Source organism: Mastigoproctus giganteus, chromosome 2 (genome assembly GCF_048544385.1).
Source record: "Mastigoproctus giganteus isolate SK-2022 chromosome 2, ASM4854438v1, whole genome shotgun sequence".
In the NCBI taxonomy this organism is placed as follows: domain Eukaryota; kingdom Metazoa; phylum Arthropoda; class Arachnida; order Uropygi; family Thelyphonidae; genus Mastigoproctus; species Mastigoproctus giganteus.
Genome location: NC_143576.1, coordinates 20,214,638 through 20,230,562, shown reverse-complemented (window position 1 = coordinate 20,230,562; position 15,925 = coordinate 20,214,638). Strand labels below are relative to the sequence as shown.

The 15,925-nt window shown below is 36.7% G+C and overlaps 1 protein-coding gene across 1 annotated transcript in view; it reads left to right on the top strand.

The window, feature by feature from the left end:
* The window catches only part of LOC150089197 (tyrosine-protein phosphatase 10D-like), a 315,903-nt gene that overhangs the window by 75,849 nt on the left and 224,129 nt on the right, over positions 1-15,925 (top strand). Inside the window, exon 8 of the mRNA XM_090389780.1 lies at positions 8,990-9,250. Within this exon, the coding sequence (XP_090245906.1) occupies positions 8,990-9,250 (261 nt within the window). The remainder of the gene's footprint in view (positions 1-8,989; positions 9,251-15,925) is intronic.

Here is a 15,925-nt window from a genome sequence, read left to right as displayed (position 1 = left end):
GTATCCCAACTGATGCCATCTCAACCTTGCCCGAAAGAACAAAATCTGTTAGTGTTGAAAATCAAAAGACAATGAAATCATGCTATAGCAACATTCAAATGGAAGTTCAGTCAGAGGACGAAGACACAGTCCTAGAATTACATGCCAATGATACCATGGATACAGGACGCCCAACCTTTCCCAAAAATGAAAAATCAAAACTAAGCAGGCAGAAACCTCAGAAAAAACAGTCAGATCAATCTTCGTCAAATAAACCCAAGCAATGAACAAATTCCTACAATGGAACTGCAGAGGATTACGCAGTAATATAGATGACCTGAATGATTTACTCACACAAACTAACGCATTAGGAGTATGCTTACAGGAAACATTTTTATCACCAAAAGTTTCACTCAAATTCAAAAACTATACTATGTTTAGGCGAGACAGGGATTCTGACTCTTCTCGTGGAGGGGTAGGTATTCTTGTCAAAACTACCATACCATCAAGACATCTCCAACTAGTAACCTCCCTAGAAGTTGTAGCAGTTCGGATAGCAATGGGAATATCATTAACCCTTGCATCTGTTTATATACCACCTAATTATCCTTGTACCCAGACTGAACTTGACAACCTTTTAACACAACTGCCACCTCCTGTCTGTTTACTCGGTGATTTTAACGGTCACCATCCATTGTGGGGATCCTCCACTATGGATAAGAGAGGCCAATTAATTGAAACATTCCTAGATAACCATAATCTGACTGTATTAAACACTGGCTCTCCAACGTATGTTCAATTACCTGCAGGCACAACATCTGCCATAGATTTATCTATCTGTTCAGCATCTCTTTTTCCAAGTATGGAATGGTTGGTGTTGAACGATCCATTCCACAGTGACCATTTTCCAATCATCAGCTCACTTCAAACACAGGTCGTATCATGCCCCAAAGCCCGTATATCTTGGAATTTCCACAAAGCAGACTGGAAAAACTACTGTACTTGTGTCCTATTAAACAAACAGTATGTACAGCAACAACATATTGATGAAGTAACCGAACACATTACCAGCCATATATTATCAGCAGCTGAAATGTCTATTCCAAAATCCAACCAGAGCAAGCGGGTACACCAAAACCATTGGTGGAATCAAGATTGCACCATAGCGAAAGTAGAAAAAAACCGTGCTTGGAACCAATTTCGCAAATTCCCCACTACTGCCAACCTTATAGCTTTCAAAAAACTGAGAGCCAAAGCAAGACAAATTAGGAAAAAAGCAAAACGTGACTCCTGGATTAAGTTCGCCTCAACTATTAACAAAAATACTGACACTCGGATTATCTGGAAAAAAATACAAGCTCTCAATGGAAAATTTCTACCTCTACAGTCTCCAATAATTCAGTGGAATGGGCAGGACCTATCTTCTCCTACTGACATCGCAAATGCTTTAGCAGAATATTTCTATAATACTTCCGCCTCAACCACTTATGTGACTGCTTTTCAGAGAATTAAAACTAATGAAGAACGAAAAAAATTGAATTTTTCAACTAATCACCCACTTCCATATAACCAGCCCTTTACTATAGCTGAACTCAAAGAATCCTTGAGTAAATCTCCAAATAGTGCAGCAGGACCAGACGGCATTCACTACAGAATGCTTAAACATCTGTGTGAAGCTGATCTGTACATACTATTGCTATTTTATAATAGGATCTTCTCAGAAAACACATATCCTCTCTCATGGCGTCATTCCTATATTTGTGCAATACCAAAACCGGGAAAAGATACATCTCTAGTTCAAAATTACAGACCAATATCATTGACAAGCTGTTTGGGCAAGACCTTCGAAAGGATGGTGCATAAGAGGCTCACCTGGATTCTTGAATCCCAAAATCTGCTTTCTGATCACCAATATGGCTTCCGCAAAAACAGGTCCACCCTAGATTTACTTGTAAAAATTGAATCCAACATACGTAACGCCTTCATCAGGAGACAACATTTAGTTATGGTCAACCTGGATATTCAGAAAGCATTCGACACCACATGGCGTCATGGTATTATCACAGATATGCATCAGTTGGGGTTGAGAGGCTATCTCCCTCAAATTATTCAGAACTTTTTAAAGTTACGTACCTTTCAAGTCAGATATCAAAACTTCCTATCAGCATCTCATATTCAAGAAGAGGGTGTCCCACAGGGTTCTATACTGAGTCCAACCCTATTCGCAATTAGGGTCAACAATATATTGGAAGATCTTCCAAAAACTATTGAAGTATATATGTATGCAGATGACCTCACCATATCGTGCCAATCACAAAATATGAATACTATCGAAAGACAGTTACAAATTACTCTAAACAGAATAGAATCGTGGACTTTACGCAATGGATACCATCTTGCTGAACAGAAATCCACTACCACTCATTTCTGCAAACTCCGGTCATTTCATCCTGATCCTGAGTTAAAGTTAAAAAATGTGTCGGTTCCTCTGGTTAACACTGTCCGCTTTCTTGGCCTGATTCTAGATAGAAAACTGAACTTTCAAGCACATGTGGCCTATCTTCGTACCATCTGCTTGAAGAAATTGAATATCCTTCGGTGTGTGTCATCCATGTCTTGGGGCGCTGATCGGCATACGCTTATCCATATTTATAGAGCTCTCATCAGATCCCGTTTGGACTACGGTTCCCCAGTGTATGACTCTGCGAGGAAGAGTACATTAGAACGATTAAATACCATCCAGCACAGTGCCCTTCGAGTTTCTCTAGGGGCTTTCAGAACATCCCCAGTCCAGAGCCTTTACATTGAAGCCCACGAACCTCCCTTACATCTTCGGAGGAAAACATTGCTTTTAATGTATGCCGCAAAAATCCGCAGTCTTCCCTACCACCCGAATTGGAGATGTCTGTACAACACCGAATGGGACTCATTTTACAACAGTAAACCAAATGAAAACAGACCTGCTGCACTTAGACTTAAAGAACTAACTCAAACGTGGAATATTGCAATCGACAATATATATCAGGACATAACACCTCCTGATCCACCGTGGACAAATATCCCTGCAATTTACGATGACTATTTCCAACAGTGGGGAAAGAACACCTTGTGTCCCTTCAATATCGCACAGTTACATGAAGCTCACTCTGCTTTTAATTCACAGGCCTGTAAGATCTATACAGATGGATCGAAAACTGAGACCCAAGTAGGCGCTGCTGCGATCTTTCCATCTTTCAGCACTTCTGTCTCATTACCTGTAGAATGCAGTATCTTCACTGCTGAGCTTTATGCTATTAACTTGGCTCTAGGGCATATTACTCAACTTCTAATTTCGTCTGCCATAATATACACTGACTCGCTCAGTGCTGTCTCTGCCATAAATAGTAATACCAACTCCTCTCACCCTGTAATAAAACAAATCCATTCTAAATTACTTGTGTGTAATGAGTCAAACCAAACTGTAACATTCTGTTGGATTCCAGGTCATTCTGGGATAGCAGGAAACGAAAGAGCAGATCTAGCAGCCAAACAACCAGATACTACTCTTTTGCAGACTTTTCGATCCCCATATACTGATTATAAACATATCATCCATAAAGCATGTTACAATAGCTGGTCATTAATCTGGAGAAGTTATCCAGAAAACAAATTATTCCAAATAAAACCAGAACCAAAGCTGTGGCCCTCCAGCTTCCAGAAAAGCAGACGAGAAGAAACAATTTTAGGAAGGCTCAGGATTGGGCATACTTATCTCACTCATCTCTATCTATTAACTAATGACAGCGCTCCACAATGTACATCATGTCAAGTACAACTGACCATTCGCCATTTGTTAGTGGACTGTCCCCACCTTCAGAACATCCGCTTAGATACTTTTAAATCAATTGCTAAAACACAGTCATCAATAAATTTATTGCAGATTCTGGGAGATGATTCTAATAAAAAGGAACTATATACTTTCCTAAACCGGATACAAATATATCATAAAATATAGATATTATTTCATATTCACTATTAGAAGACACAATATGGCCCAAGTAGCCTTTGTGTCGTTAAACCCAACAACAACAACAGAATTATTTCTAAAACCTTCCCAAGATTACACAACATAAATGCCAAAAATTTGGTGCTCACCAAACTTTTGTACAGTTACTATAATATATACAATACCCCATCACAGGTATATTAGCTTGGGGTTTTATAAATCACAAATATGATATTCTGCACATTTTATGGCAAACATAACATTGGCTATTATTATGGATATCTTATAATACAAAATAATACAGAGATATCTGTATTATTGTTAAATGAAAAGTATGGTGTCCAGAAATCATATACAGTTACAGTGAAAAAGAAAGAGAGAGAGAGAGAGAGAGAGACCAGTTCTTGCATGTGCATAGGTTCAAATTAAAAATTGTTGCTGATTAGCATTAGTGGTGACATATGATGCAAGAAACCAAGCTTATACAGCATCATAATTAGATTCTTTCTTGAATCTATTTAAGCTATCAATTTCCACAACAACAGATGGAAGTTTGTTTCAGCAATCAATCACTTGCGGCTAAAGGCAAATTCATGCACATCTATTCTGCAACTGTCTCTCCTCAGTTTGAATTTATATCCCCTCAAGTGCATAATCTGAGCAAGGTGAAGAATCCCATCAGCATTGAGCTTACTCAAACCATTCAAAGCCTTATACACCTCAAACATATCACCTTGCAGGTGTATAGTCTCCAGATGCTGCAATTTGCAGAACTCGAGCCCTTCTTGGTAAGAGCACTCCTTTGTTCCCCTCACCAATCTCATTGCCCTTCTCTGTACTCCAGGCAGCTCTACATCCTTCCTAAAATGAGGACTCCAGACCTGTATGCAGTACTCAAGATGTTGCCTGACCGCTGCTTTATACAGAAGGATAATCACCTCCTTATCTCTGCTAGCAAAGTTCCTGTATATCATTGACAAAACCCCATGAGCTCTATGGCAGCCTGTCTGCACTGTCAGAAACTGCACAATTACCCCCAGGTCTTTTTCATTCTCCACTACCCTGAGTATAGTACCCCACAATTGGTAGGTTACTCTGTTGTTACTGCTACTTTGCATTTGTCAATGTTAAACTTTAGTTGCCACCTCTCAACCCATCTGCTCAAATTTTCTATGCACTGGATGCAAAAAATACTTTTGATATCATATATTTGGATTTCAGAAAAGCTTTTGACACTGTTGCGCATGGAAGACTATTGTACAAATTGGAGTAGAATGGTATTAAGGGTAAGTTGCTACAATGGATAAAAGGATGGTTGAGTGGGAGAAGACAGAGGGTGGTAATTAATGGGTGCTGCTCTTCATGGACTAATGTTATTAGTGGAGTCCCACAGGGTTCGGTGTTGGGTCCTCTGTTGTTTTGTATATTTATCAATGATATTGATGAAGGTATAAAAGGCTTAGTGTCGAAGTTTGCAGATGATACAAAGGTTGGCAGGGTTGTTTATGACAGTAATGGCAGTGTTCTACTGCAACAGGATCTAGATAATTTGGGCAGATGGGCTAAGAAGTGGCAACTGAAGTTTAACCTTGACAAATGCAAAGTACTGCATATGGGTAGAAGTAACCCCAGCGAAATGTACCAACTGTATGGTACTACACTTAAGGTGGTAGAAAATGAAAAAGATCTGGGAGTAATTGTGCAGTCAGATATGAAGTTTTCTGAGCAATGCAGACAGGTTGCCAGGGCAGGTCATGGGTTTTGTCAATGATATATAGGAATTTTGCTAGTAGGGAAAAGGAGGTGATTGTCCCTCTGTATAAGGCAATGGTCACGCCACGCCTTGAGTACTGCGTACAAGTCTGGAGGCCTCATTTTAGGAAGGATGTAGATTTGCTTGAGCGTGTACAGAGAAGGGCAATAAGATTGGTGAGGGGAATGAAGGGATCCTCTTACCAAGAGAGAGGCTTAAGTTCTGCAAATTGCAGTAGCTGGAGATTAGGCACCTGTGTGGTGATCTAATTGAGGTGTATAAGGCCTTGAATGGGTCGAGCACGCTGAATTCTGATGGGATCCTTCCACTTGTTCAGATTACGAACCTAAGGGGTATAAATTCATATTCAGAAAAGACAGATGTAGAATAGATGTGTGGAAATTTGCCTTTAGCCAGCGGGTGGTTAATTGCTGGAACAAACTTCCATCTGTTGTTGTGGAAGTTGATAGGTTAAATAAATTTAAGGAGGAACTGGACAGGCATTTGGAGGGAATGGCGTGTTTTTTTTTTGGCTGATTCTGCATAAGCTCATTCACTTGCTTTCTTGCATCACATGCCACTGCTACTATTACTGCTACTACAACAGCTTAGTTTTATGGGGTTTTTTCCAAGTAATCTGTTTGCAAGTACAGGTTATGCATGCTGCACTTTAAATCTCTGTGCAACCCCCAAAATGCAATAATATTCTTACAGTTCCTATTTTGTAAATTTGTATAACCCTGTGGTTGGCCACCCCAGATTATAAACAAGAAATTTATTTATAATGGTAGCAGAAACACATTAGCAGAGAGAGGGGTGGGCATATTATTACTGTGGTGATTGTGTAGGTTGGTTTCCTAGAATAGGTTTCAGGGCAAGATACCACATCTTTGCTTAACCCCTTCATAGATTATCCCAAGATATCTCATTTTTAGTTTTAAAAGTTATTTGGAACTACACAAAATATCTCGGGATACAATAATACTCAAAGCAAACAATAATACCTCCAAATTTATGATTGAAATGTATTTTCTCGGGCATTTATTTGGCTAATTTTGCATTAGGCAGATAAATCCCGAGATTTCTCGAGGTTTTCTTATGCCTGGCAGCAGACGACGACTGGCTTTCATATATTTACTTATTGTACAGCAATGTCAGAACAGTAGTGCACATTCCTATGTGCTGCCAGTAAGCAAAATAAAATTTGCTATCCTAAATGCCGAATACTGATAAGCATTAACCAATTAGTAAACAATATTGAAAAATATTTCGGCACCCTCTTGAACTGCAGCCTGTACACGATGCCTACATCGCCTATCCACTTGCGGCAGCCATGTGTCAGAATGTAGTTCATTCACGATTATCACTTGTGGTGGGAGGTTACTGCTTGTGCATTCCACTTGATTTTTTAAATTTATTTATATAATGAGTAGTGAAGAGTGTTTTTCCGTTCCTTTCTTTTAGCTCAAGCCGTAATTTATTTAAAAAAATCTGTATAATTTGTACACTTTTTGGCATACACGAGATAACTCGGGATAGCCCAGATGGGTTAATTACTCCCATGTATTACTCCCATTACTCCCATCCATTTTCTACTAAAAAAATTTAAAAAAACTATACAATGAGTGTTCACATGATGCATACTTTTAATCTGTAAAATAAAAAAAGTTGATCTGTTATGACACATTTTCAGGAAAAAATGTTCTGGGAAGGGGTTAAAAAGAGCTGTGACAATAATTTGAAAGGGCATGAATGCTTCAGTGGAGAACCATTTTTTTCATGCAATAAATGCTCTTCAGAGAATGAGTTTTTGAAATGAATAATAAAAAAAAAGGGGGGGAAAAAAAAAGAAAACCCTTCTCAGTATTGCTGAAGATAAAGAAATAGATAGACTGGCAGAACTGAAAAAGATTTTTCAATTCTGCCAGTTCTTTCATAATAATGAAAAAAGAAATAGTAGAACCCGGATAAGAAGTTTTCCCAGGGAGTGGATGTTTAGTTAACTTTAGTTAACTTCTTAGAAAGGAAAATGACCTAAGGGAATGAAATATTAACTAAACAAATGAAAATGAAAGATACACATACATAAGTTAAAGATGATTTTTAAGTACTATTTCAGAATTTATAAATATTTTACTCTATCTATAGGAAACATTTTTAAACTGAGGATTTCTAATTGCTTAACATTCTATTCATTAAACTCATTACCAAATACTCATTACCAAGCTGGAAGGATGAACTCCTTTGGAATTTCAGTATACCTTAAAAGGTCACAATTACAATAAGACAGAGAACAATCCACCAAGTAATTCAGAACTGTGTTCACAACCATCAGAACTTAACAGCAAGCTTCCCTGTGCTTCATGTGGTCGAAGCAATCCAATTATGGATATCGATGAAAACAATTGCAATATGTCACTTCCATTATATCTAAATTTTTATACTAGAAAGGTTCTAAGACTGAAAGCATCAGACTATGGAAAAATCACTAATCGAACAAGTTAGTACATAGCATAATTTTAGTTTGTTGTAAATTACCGAAGTAGGTGGCATCGTTTTTGTGGTATCTCATATTGTGAATGCCTTCACAACGAGTTGCACTGATATTGAACTGCCTAGGATATGCAACACTTTGCCAGTGGATTCTCGGCGGATATCACCACTCCTGGGTGGTGATATTAATGTTACTTATTTTCGGTGGATATCACCACCCAGGGGTTGTGATATATGCTGAAAATAAGTAATATTAGTCTTCTTAGTAGTGAAGTGTTGCTTATTGGAGGTAGTGTAATATCAGGGCAACTCATTGTGAAGGCATTCACAATATGAGATGGCGCCTCCGTAGCCAGGTGGGAAGGAGCAGCAGTGTGTAGCATAGCACATGCGTCTTGATTAGACCGGGGTTCGAGCCCGTCACCACCAAATATGGAGGATGCAGAAAGGTCAGGGAATGACCACCGCATATCCCCAGAGCAATATGGCCTTCCGGACATTTCGTACTACCATCATCTTTATTTTTATTTGTCCTGTTTTTATAATATACATATACTTACATTTGCATCCATTGCTGCTGCTTTGCGCACTTCGATACATTTGCCATATCCTATCCTTCATTTAACCCACAAATATCTTATCTGTTTTTACTCTTGAATACTATCTCTTAATTATTTTTTATATATATAAATAAATATATATATATATTTATTTATTATTTTTTTTTTTTTGTATTACATTAATATCATTGAACTAGTTTTTTATCCACTTTTCCATAGAACCGGCTTCACCTGTAATTGAAAACCTTGAATTTGTGAAGGGTGTTTGGAATATTTCTTGGAAATCAGATGTTACAAGTCATCAGGACTCTTATGTTGTTGTTTATATTCGTAGTGATACAAGGAAAACACAAGAAGTTAGAACAAAAACTAACTGGCTTACTGTTAATGATCTTTATCCAGGTGCCCATTATGAAATTAAAGTTTATGCCATCAGTTATGGCCTTTGGAGCTATCCTCATTCCTATTTCCATACTGTGTGTGAGTATATATGTGATATATCTTGAAAATTTTAAAATTATATGGCATTAAAATTATTGAATGAATTAAGTCGGTTACCACTTATGCTCAAAAAAATGGTTGTGTTTAAACTCATTATAATTTTTTATTTCAAATAGCTCTTTAGTTAATTTAGTTTCATCTTTCTGATATAATTATAAACATATAATTTTATGTGTTTATATCTGATAATGCTATCATCATTTGTAAATTTTTTAAAGCAGATTTTTTATAAATCTAAATGATTTTGGTGAAACCTGGTTAATCTGAAGTGAAGAGACCAAAATATGTTCATTTTGATTTAAACGTATTCAAAGTATATATACAAGTTCAGAACATATCAGTACAGGTCGACCATCACTAATCCGGTCACCGGTAATCCAGTTCCACTGCTAATTCGTAAACACTTGTTATAATAATAAACACTTGTTTATTATTATAACCTGCTCACATTATGATGTGAGCAGGTTATAAAAAACAACACAATATGATGTATAATGCAGCGTGCTGACGAACTTGTTTTCACAAAATCTCTAACAATACTGACAAACCTATTGTGACATTTGAGAGTTTATTTTATCACAATTAGTTTTATTGCAGCGCTTGCAATAAACTAATCACAAATGACCTTCATATGTATGCAGTAATAGCGTCACACGTATGTGGCCGACACGGCTTCTCAAGATTTAGCCTACTTGGCCACGTCGGCCACATATATGCAACATAAAAAAATTCTTTTTTTTTTTATCTTTTAAGCGAAAAACGACAACACTGACATTACAATATTTATTTTAGAATTATTAATCAAATTATTTGCTAAATATTTTTTGGCCCCTGGGAATTTTTTTTCTTAAACTAGCTTGGCAGTCAACGTGTTAAAGGTAGAATGAGGTGGTTAGCTGTTGGATAAACTGTATGTGCTAAAATAACCACTGGTGATCTGGCAAACTCACTAATCCGGCACCCCACGTGTCCCAATGCCGCCGGATTAGTGACGGTTGACCTGTGTTAATTAATCAAGAGAAATTTTTAGTGAGTTACTCTTATTAAGCTCTGCAGAATTTTCATAATTCTGATTTAAAATGTTAATATTTCAGTTTCATTGTGGTGGTAGACATTCATGAATAGACAATATGTTAATTTAGTCAATGTAGGAAAACTAGCAAGTTCACTCTATTTCTCACAAGTGAAAACAAGATTGCCAAGTTTCTTTTTTTCTGCCATTACTAGTACAGTAATGTCAGAAAAATTCATTCGATGTATATAAGCTGTATATTAACAAGTTAAAATAACCATTATGTTATTTGTTATGTATAATTGTACATGCCTGCTAAAGAGAGAGAGAGAGAGAGAGAGAGAGAGAGAGAGAGAGTAGAATTATCCATCTCTTTGGATATTATTTCCCATTTAATATTTATAATTCATACAAGAGATGATTTTCCACTTTTCTTCTTTTTGTATTATCGCTTTCAGTAAACTTTGTAACTAAGTGCGAACTGCTTTTACTAGTTACACTACATGGACCATCTTGATGTCACTTTAGAATAGCTGAGAGTGTTAGAAAGAAAATGCTCAGTGTCTGAGTACAGCTGAAAAAATATATATTTGAGTACGGTTGCAAAATTTAATATTGGTTGTGGTAATTGAAGTATGTTTTATTTTATTTTATTATTTGTTTATTTTTTGTACATATAAATAAATTGCTATTTATGGGAAAAGATTAACCATGGAAGCTGCTTATTGAAAGGGAAATATTACAATTATATACTAAAATAAATAATGCTTAACAAAAAAAAAAAAAAAAAAAAAGAAGATTTTTTGTGTTGTTAGAGCTACTGAATTTGGCTGTGGAAATACATGTTAAATTTTTTATTTCTTTCATGTTTTAACTTGACTTGGCAAAGTAGTATTGAAAATGAGAGTAAAGTTCTTGTAATTTTCATTTAAAATATTGACCCAACAATGGACATGGCTCACCCCTAAGTGCTACAGAGGCCATTAAATGTAAATAAAATATCTACCAGAGCGACATCAATGTTAGTTTTAATATTCCTCAATTATTGCGATTCCTTTTGATCTACATCATTGATTTTTTTTGTTAATGAAGAAATTTGTCTATAAACAAATAAGTATGTTTTCATTAAATTCATTTAAATACATTAAAAGTATGGATTTAAAATTAGTTAGGTCTTCCTTTTTGCTTCTCACACCATTCTTCTGTCACATGCTTTAGGAACAACACAAATACAAGGGCTGTCCAATAAAAAATTATCATAATTTTTTATTGTTAATCATCCATATTTTGATGATCCTTTTCAAAGTAGTCCCCATTTGATGAAATGCATTTACTCCAATGTTTCTTCCATTTTTCAAGAACATTGTGTAAGCCATTTTTTGACATGCATTTGAAAATTGACACTGATGTCTTTACAACTTCTTCTGGTGACTGGAAACGTTTTCCTCGCAGTTCTTTCTTTAACTTGGGAATTAAAAAAAAAATCCCAAAGTACAAGGTCAGGACTGTAGGATGGATAAGAAACATAGGATATTAATGCTGGCTAAATACTCAATGACATTATGAGCAATGTTGAGCATTTTCTTGATGCAACATCCGCTTACCTGCATGCAGTTGTGGTTGTTTTTGATGAATACGAATTTGGAAAGTGTGCAGTACAGTTCTGTAGTAAGGTTCCGTAACGGTCGTACAATGTGGCACCACATGCTGTTGAACTATTTCTTGAATGTCAAAAAAAAAAAAAAAAAAAAAAAAAGAGATGACCATACCTTTCCTGTAGAAGCCACAAGTTTTGCTTTTTTCAGTGTTCGCATTGATGATGTCGACTTCCAAACAGAGCTTTATTGCTTACTCTCTGGTTCAAAATAATGAAGCTGTGTCTTGTCCACTATTATCACCTTGTGCAGAACCTCATATTTTTCAGTAACCATCTATTGCTGCTCCTGATAATCCTCCATGCAAATTTGCAATTGCTCAAGTGTGAGTAGTCTTGGAACCCAGCGTGCACAAACACATGTCATATGCAAATAGTCATGGAAAATATCATGTGTACTTCCTACTGACATTCACAACATTTCTGTGGCGCCTCCGTAGCCTGGTGGGAAGGAGCAGGTGTGTAGCACACGCTTCTTAATTAGACCGGGGTTCGAGCCCATCATCACCAAATACAGAGGATCCAGAAAGGTCAGGGAATGACCACCGCATATCCCGGAGCAATACGGCCTTAGTTGCTAATGCTCCTAAAATCCAAATACAAACAAACAAATCACAACATTTCTGCAAGTTTCCTTACTTATGCAACAACCTTCTCTCACAATTACAGAAGCAGTGTTTATGGTTGTTGTGGTAAACAGCAGTGGTTGGCACTCGAGGACCGCTGATTTTTGTGATTAAATCAGTCCATCTTTATACATTCTAAACCACCTGCAAACTGTGCTGTATGGAAGCATTGATTCACCATAAGCTTCTTTAACATTTCATATGCTTCAGCTGATGTTTTCTTGAGATGGAAACAAAATTTGAGAGCAGCATATTGTTCCTTGCATGTCTTGTCCATTGTTACATAGGCAAAACCAAACAGGCATAAACTTGGCCAACCACCAAAGTCACACCAGGTGCATGAGTAAACTCGGCAGTTGCTGTGTAATGCAGCTTGGTTTGGTCTTAAATTCCACAGCTCAGCTAGAAATAGCAAGCAGTGCAGTTGTTGGTAAAAAATTATGAGCATTTTTTATTGAACAGCCCTCATAGTTTACTCATGCTAGCTCACATGTACATTTTGAGTGCCAATAATGAAGAACAAGGAGGTTTCATTTTTCAAGTGTAAACGAGGGGTGCTCACATAAACAAGAGGGAATGTGAGAGGTTTTTTTTTTTCTTTTTCACAAGTGCCAAAATCTATTCTCAACAATGTGTGACTTTATTTAAAAAATATATATATTTAAAAATATACATTTTCAATATTAAAAATGGATTGCTCACAGTTGTGTTCATAATGGATTGAAAATGTAGGGTGGCGTTAAAATGTGAAAAATTTTGAATTGTTTCTTGCTGATGAAAGGTACTCAAGAGTTAGGACTTGGGGGAAAAGTGCTTTAGTGCTGTGGGAGTAGCACCCATTCAGGGGTTAATCTTTTAGTCTTTCATTCCTGGATCAGTTTCACGGTAAATATCTTTCATAAATAGTGACTTTATAATGTATTCACACAAAAAATAAATTTAATATTTGTTAATGGTTGTGTGATGCAACTGTCATGTTACATTGAATCTCACATGCAAATTCTCTATGACCACTTACTCTTGCTAATTTTTACGACTATAATTACCAAGAATGGTTAATGCTGAGTTATGAAGTTTACCAGATAGATGGCAGTGTACATACAGTTATAAATAATTGTAACAACTTAATTTTAAGTTGTTACTTATTAAATTTTAGGCCTTGTTATCAGTGATTTTGGCAAGAACATTGTATTTCTTAGCTAGTAACTTATAGTGTAGTACATCATACTAGTAATTGCAGTGGTTTAAATCAAAGAAAAATTAGTAGTTCTAATCATGTAAGTTAGCATATTTTTATATTTAGTTAAGCAAACAGCTTACATGAAACCAGTAATGAAAATGGGGAAAGACTAATAGACTTAGTCTTTCCCCATTGAATTTGAATTTGAAAGTGTCTGCAATTCTGCCCAGACATGATAGGAGGGAGTATATGATGAGAGCCTTGTCGATTAATTCGGCCCTGGAAAGATTGTGCAAGGCTCAAGGGGTAGAATTTTTTTCAGCCTAGTCTGTACTTGTTAACAGGAGAGACTGCTTCTACAGGGATGGGATACACTTAAATAGAAAGGATGCAAGAATATTTGCTGATGCTATTGAGGCAGTGTTAGCTGGGTCGGAAAACTGCTAGCTTGGGGAGATACAAGGGCTAATAGTTTAACAATAGCTGCTGGCAGAGGTGAAGGTGATTCTTGCACAACTTCTATTAGAATAAGTAGCGACCTGGAGCGAGGGGTGTTGGGGGTTTCAGGGACGGATGGCAGTCATCGTGAAATAGGGGGGTATATGGGATGTGTTCGGGTAACTAGAAATAGGAATAGGTGCATGTATACCAATGCTAGAAGTATAGTAAATAAATTTGATGAATTTGAAGTGTTGGTGAAGACATCAAAGGCACAGATATTGTTGGGATAGCAGAGACGTGGTGTCACCCAGATATAAGGAATGCAGAACTGGAATTTGGGGAGTACAATGTGTACAGAAAGGATCTGCAGGATAGGAAGGGAGGAGGTGTTATGCTGTTAATTAAGAAAAACATAAAATCAAAAGAAGTGCACCCAGTTCGTATAAATGAACAGTGCACTGTTGAGTCAGTTTGGTGTGACGTAAGCACTGCGAAAGCAAAGAGTAGGAGTGTGTTATAGGCCTAATGACTCGAATGAATATAATGAACAATTGTACAGAGAAATAGTGGGCTAGTAAATCAGAATGTCTTATAGGGGATTTTAACTTCCCAGATATTAACTGGAACTTGTGGGTTGGTCACTCACACACTAGTCAGACTTTTGTGGATTTATTGGATGATTGTTTTCTGCAGCAGCATGTTCGAGAGGCAACCAGAGAGAGTAATACTCTTGATCTGGTTATCAGCAGTGATCATTCGTGTATTAAGAATTTGCAGATAAAGGAACCACTAGGTGGCAGTGATCACAGTGTACTGATGTGGGATTTACTTAAAGATTTAATTACCATCAGGGGTAAAGGAAAGGGTTTTTGCTTCTGTAAAGGTGAGTACAGTGGTCTCAGACAGTTTTTAAATTCTGTACAGTGGGATAAACTGACAATGTTACTAACAGTAAATTCTAAGTGGGAAGCATTCTAGGAATTAATCGTGGATGCTACTAAAAGTTTCATACCTATTAAGAAATATTGTTCAAGGTTTAGGCCTAAATGGTTATCAAATGAACTAATGAGACTCGTAACAGAGAAGAAAAATGCATAGGATGCATATAAATTATCAAGCGACTCAGAAGCCTATGGCAGATATAAGCTAGTCTGTAATCAGATCACAAAGGAGGTTAGGCAGGCGAAGGCAGATTACGAGAAATCCTTGGCAAAAGATGCTAAGAAAAACAGCAAGGATTTCTTTACTTATATAAACTCTAAAAGGAAGTGGATGAATCTGATTGGTCCACTTGACATCGATGGTTCGACTATTGATGATCCTGCTTAGACAGCAAACAAACTGAATGAGTATTTTGCATCTACATTCACACATGAGGAATTATTAAGGTTTGAAAATGGCAGAAGGTTATCAAATTGTAGCAGGGTACTTAATGATTTTGTAATAACTGAGAGCAAAGTGGAGGAGAAATTCTAAGTGGGAAGCATTCTAGGAATTAATCGTGGATGCTACTAAAAGTTTCATACCTATTAAGAAATATTGTTCAAGGTTTAAGCCTAAATATCAAATGAAATGAACTAATGAGACTCGTAACAGAGAAGAAAAATGCATAGGATGCATATAAATTATCTGGTTTTTTAAAAAACTGGATCTATCCAGTTATACTAAAGGAGGCGACAGAGCAACTAAGCAAACCCTTAGCCATAATTATGAGAGCATCCTTGGACTCAGGGGAGGTTCC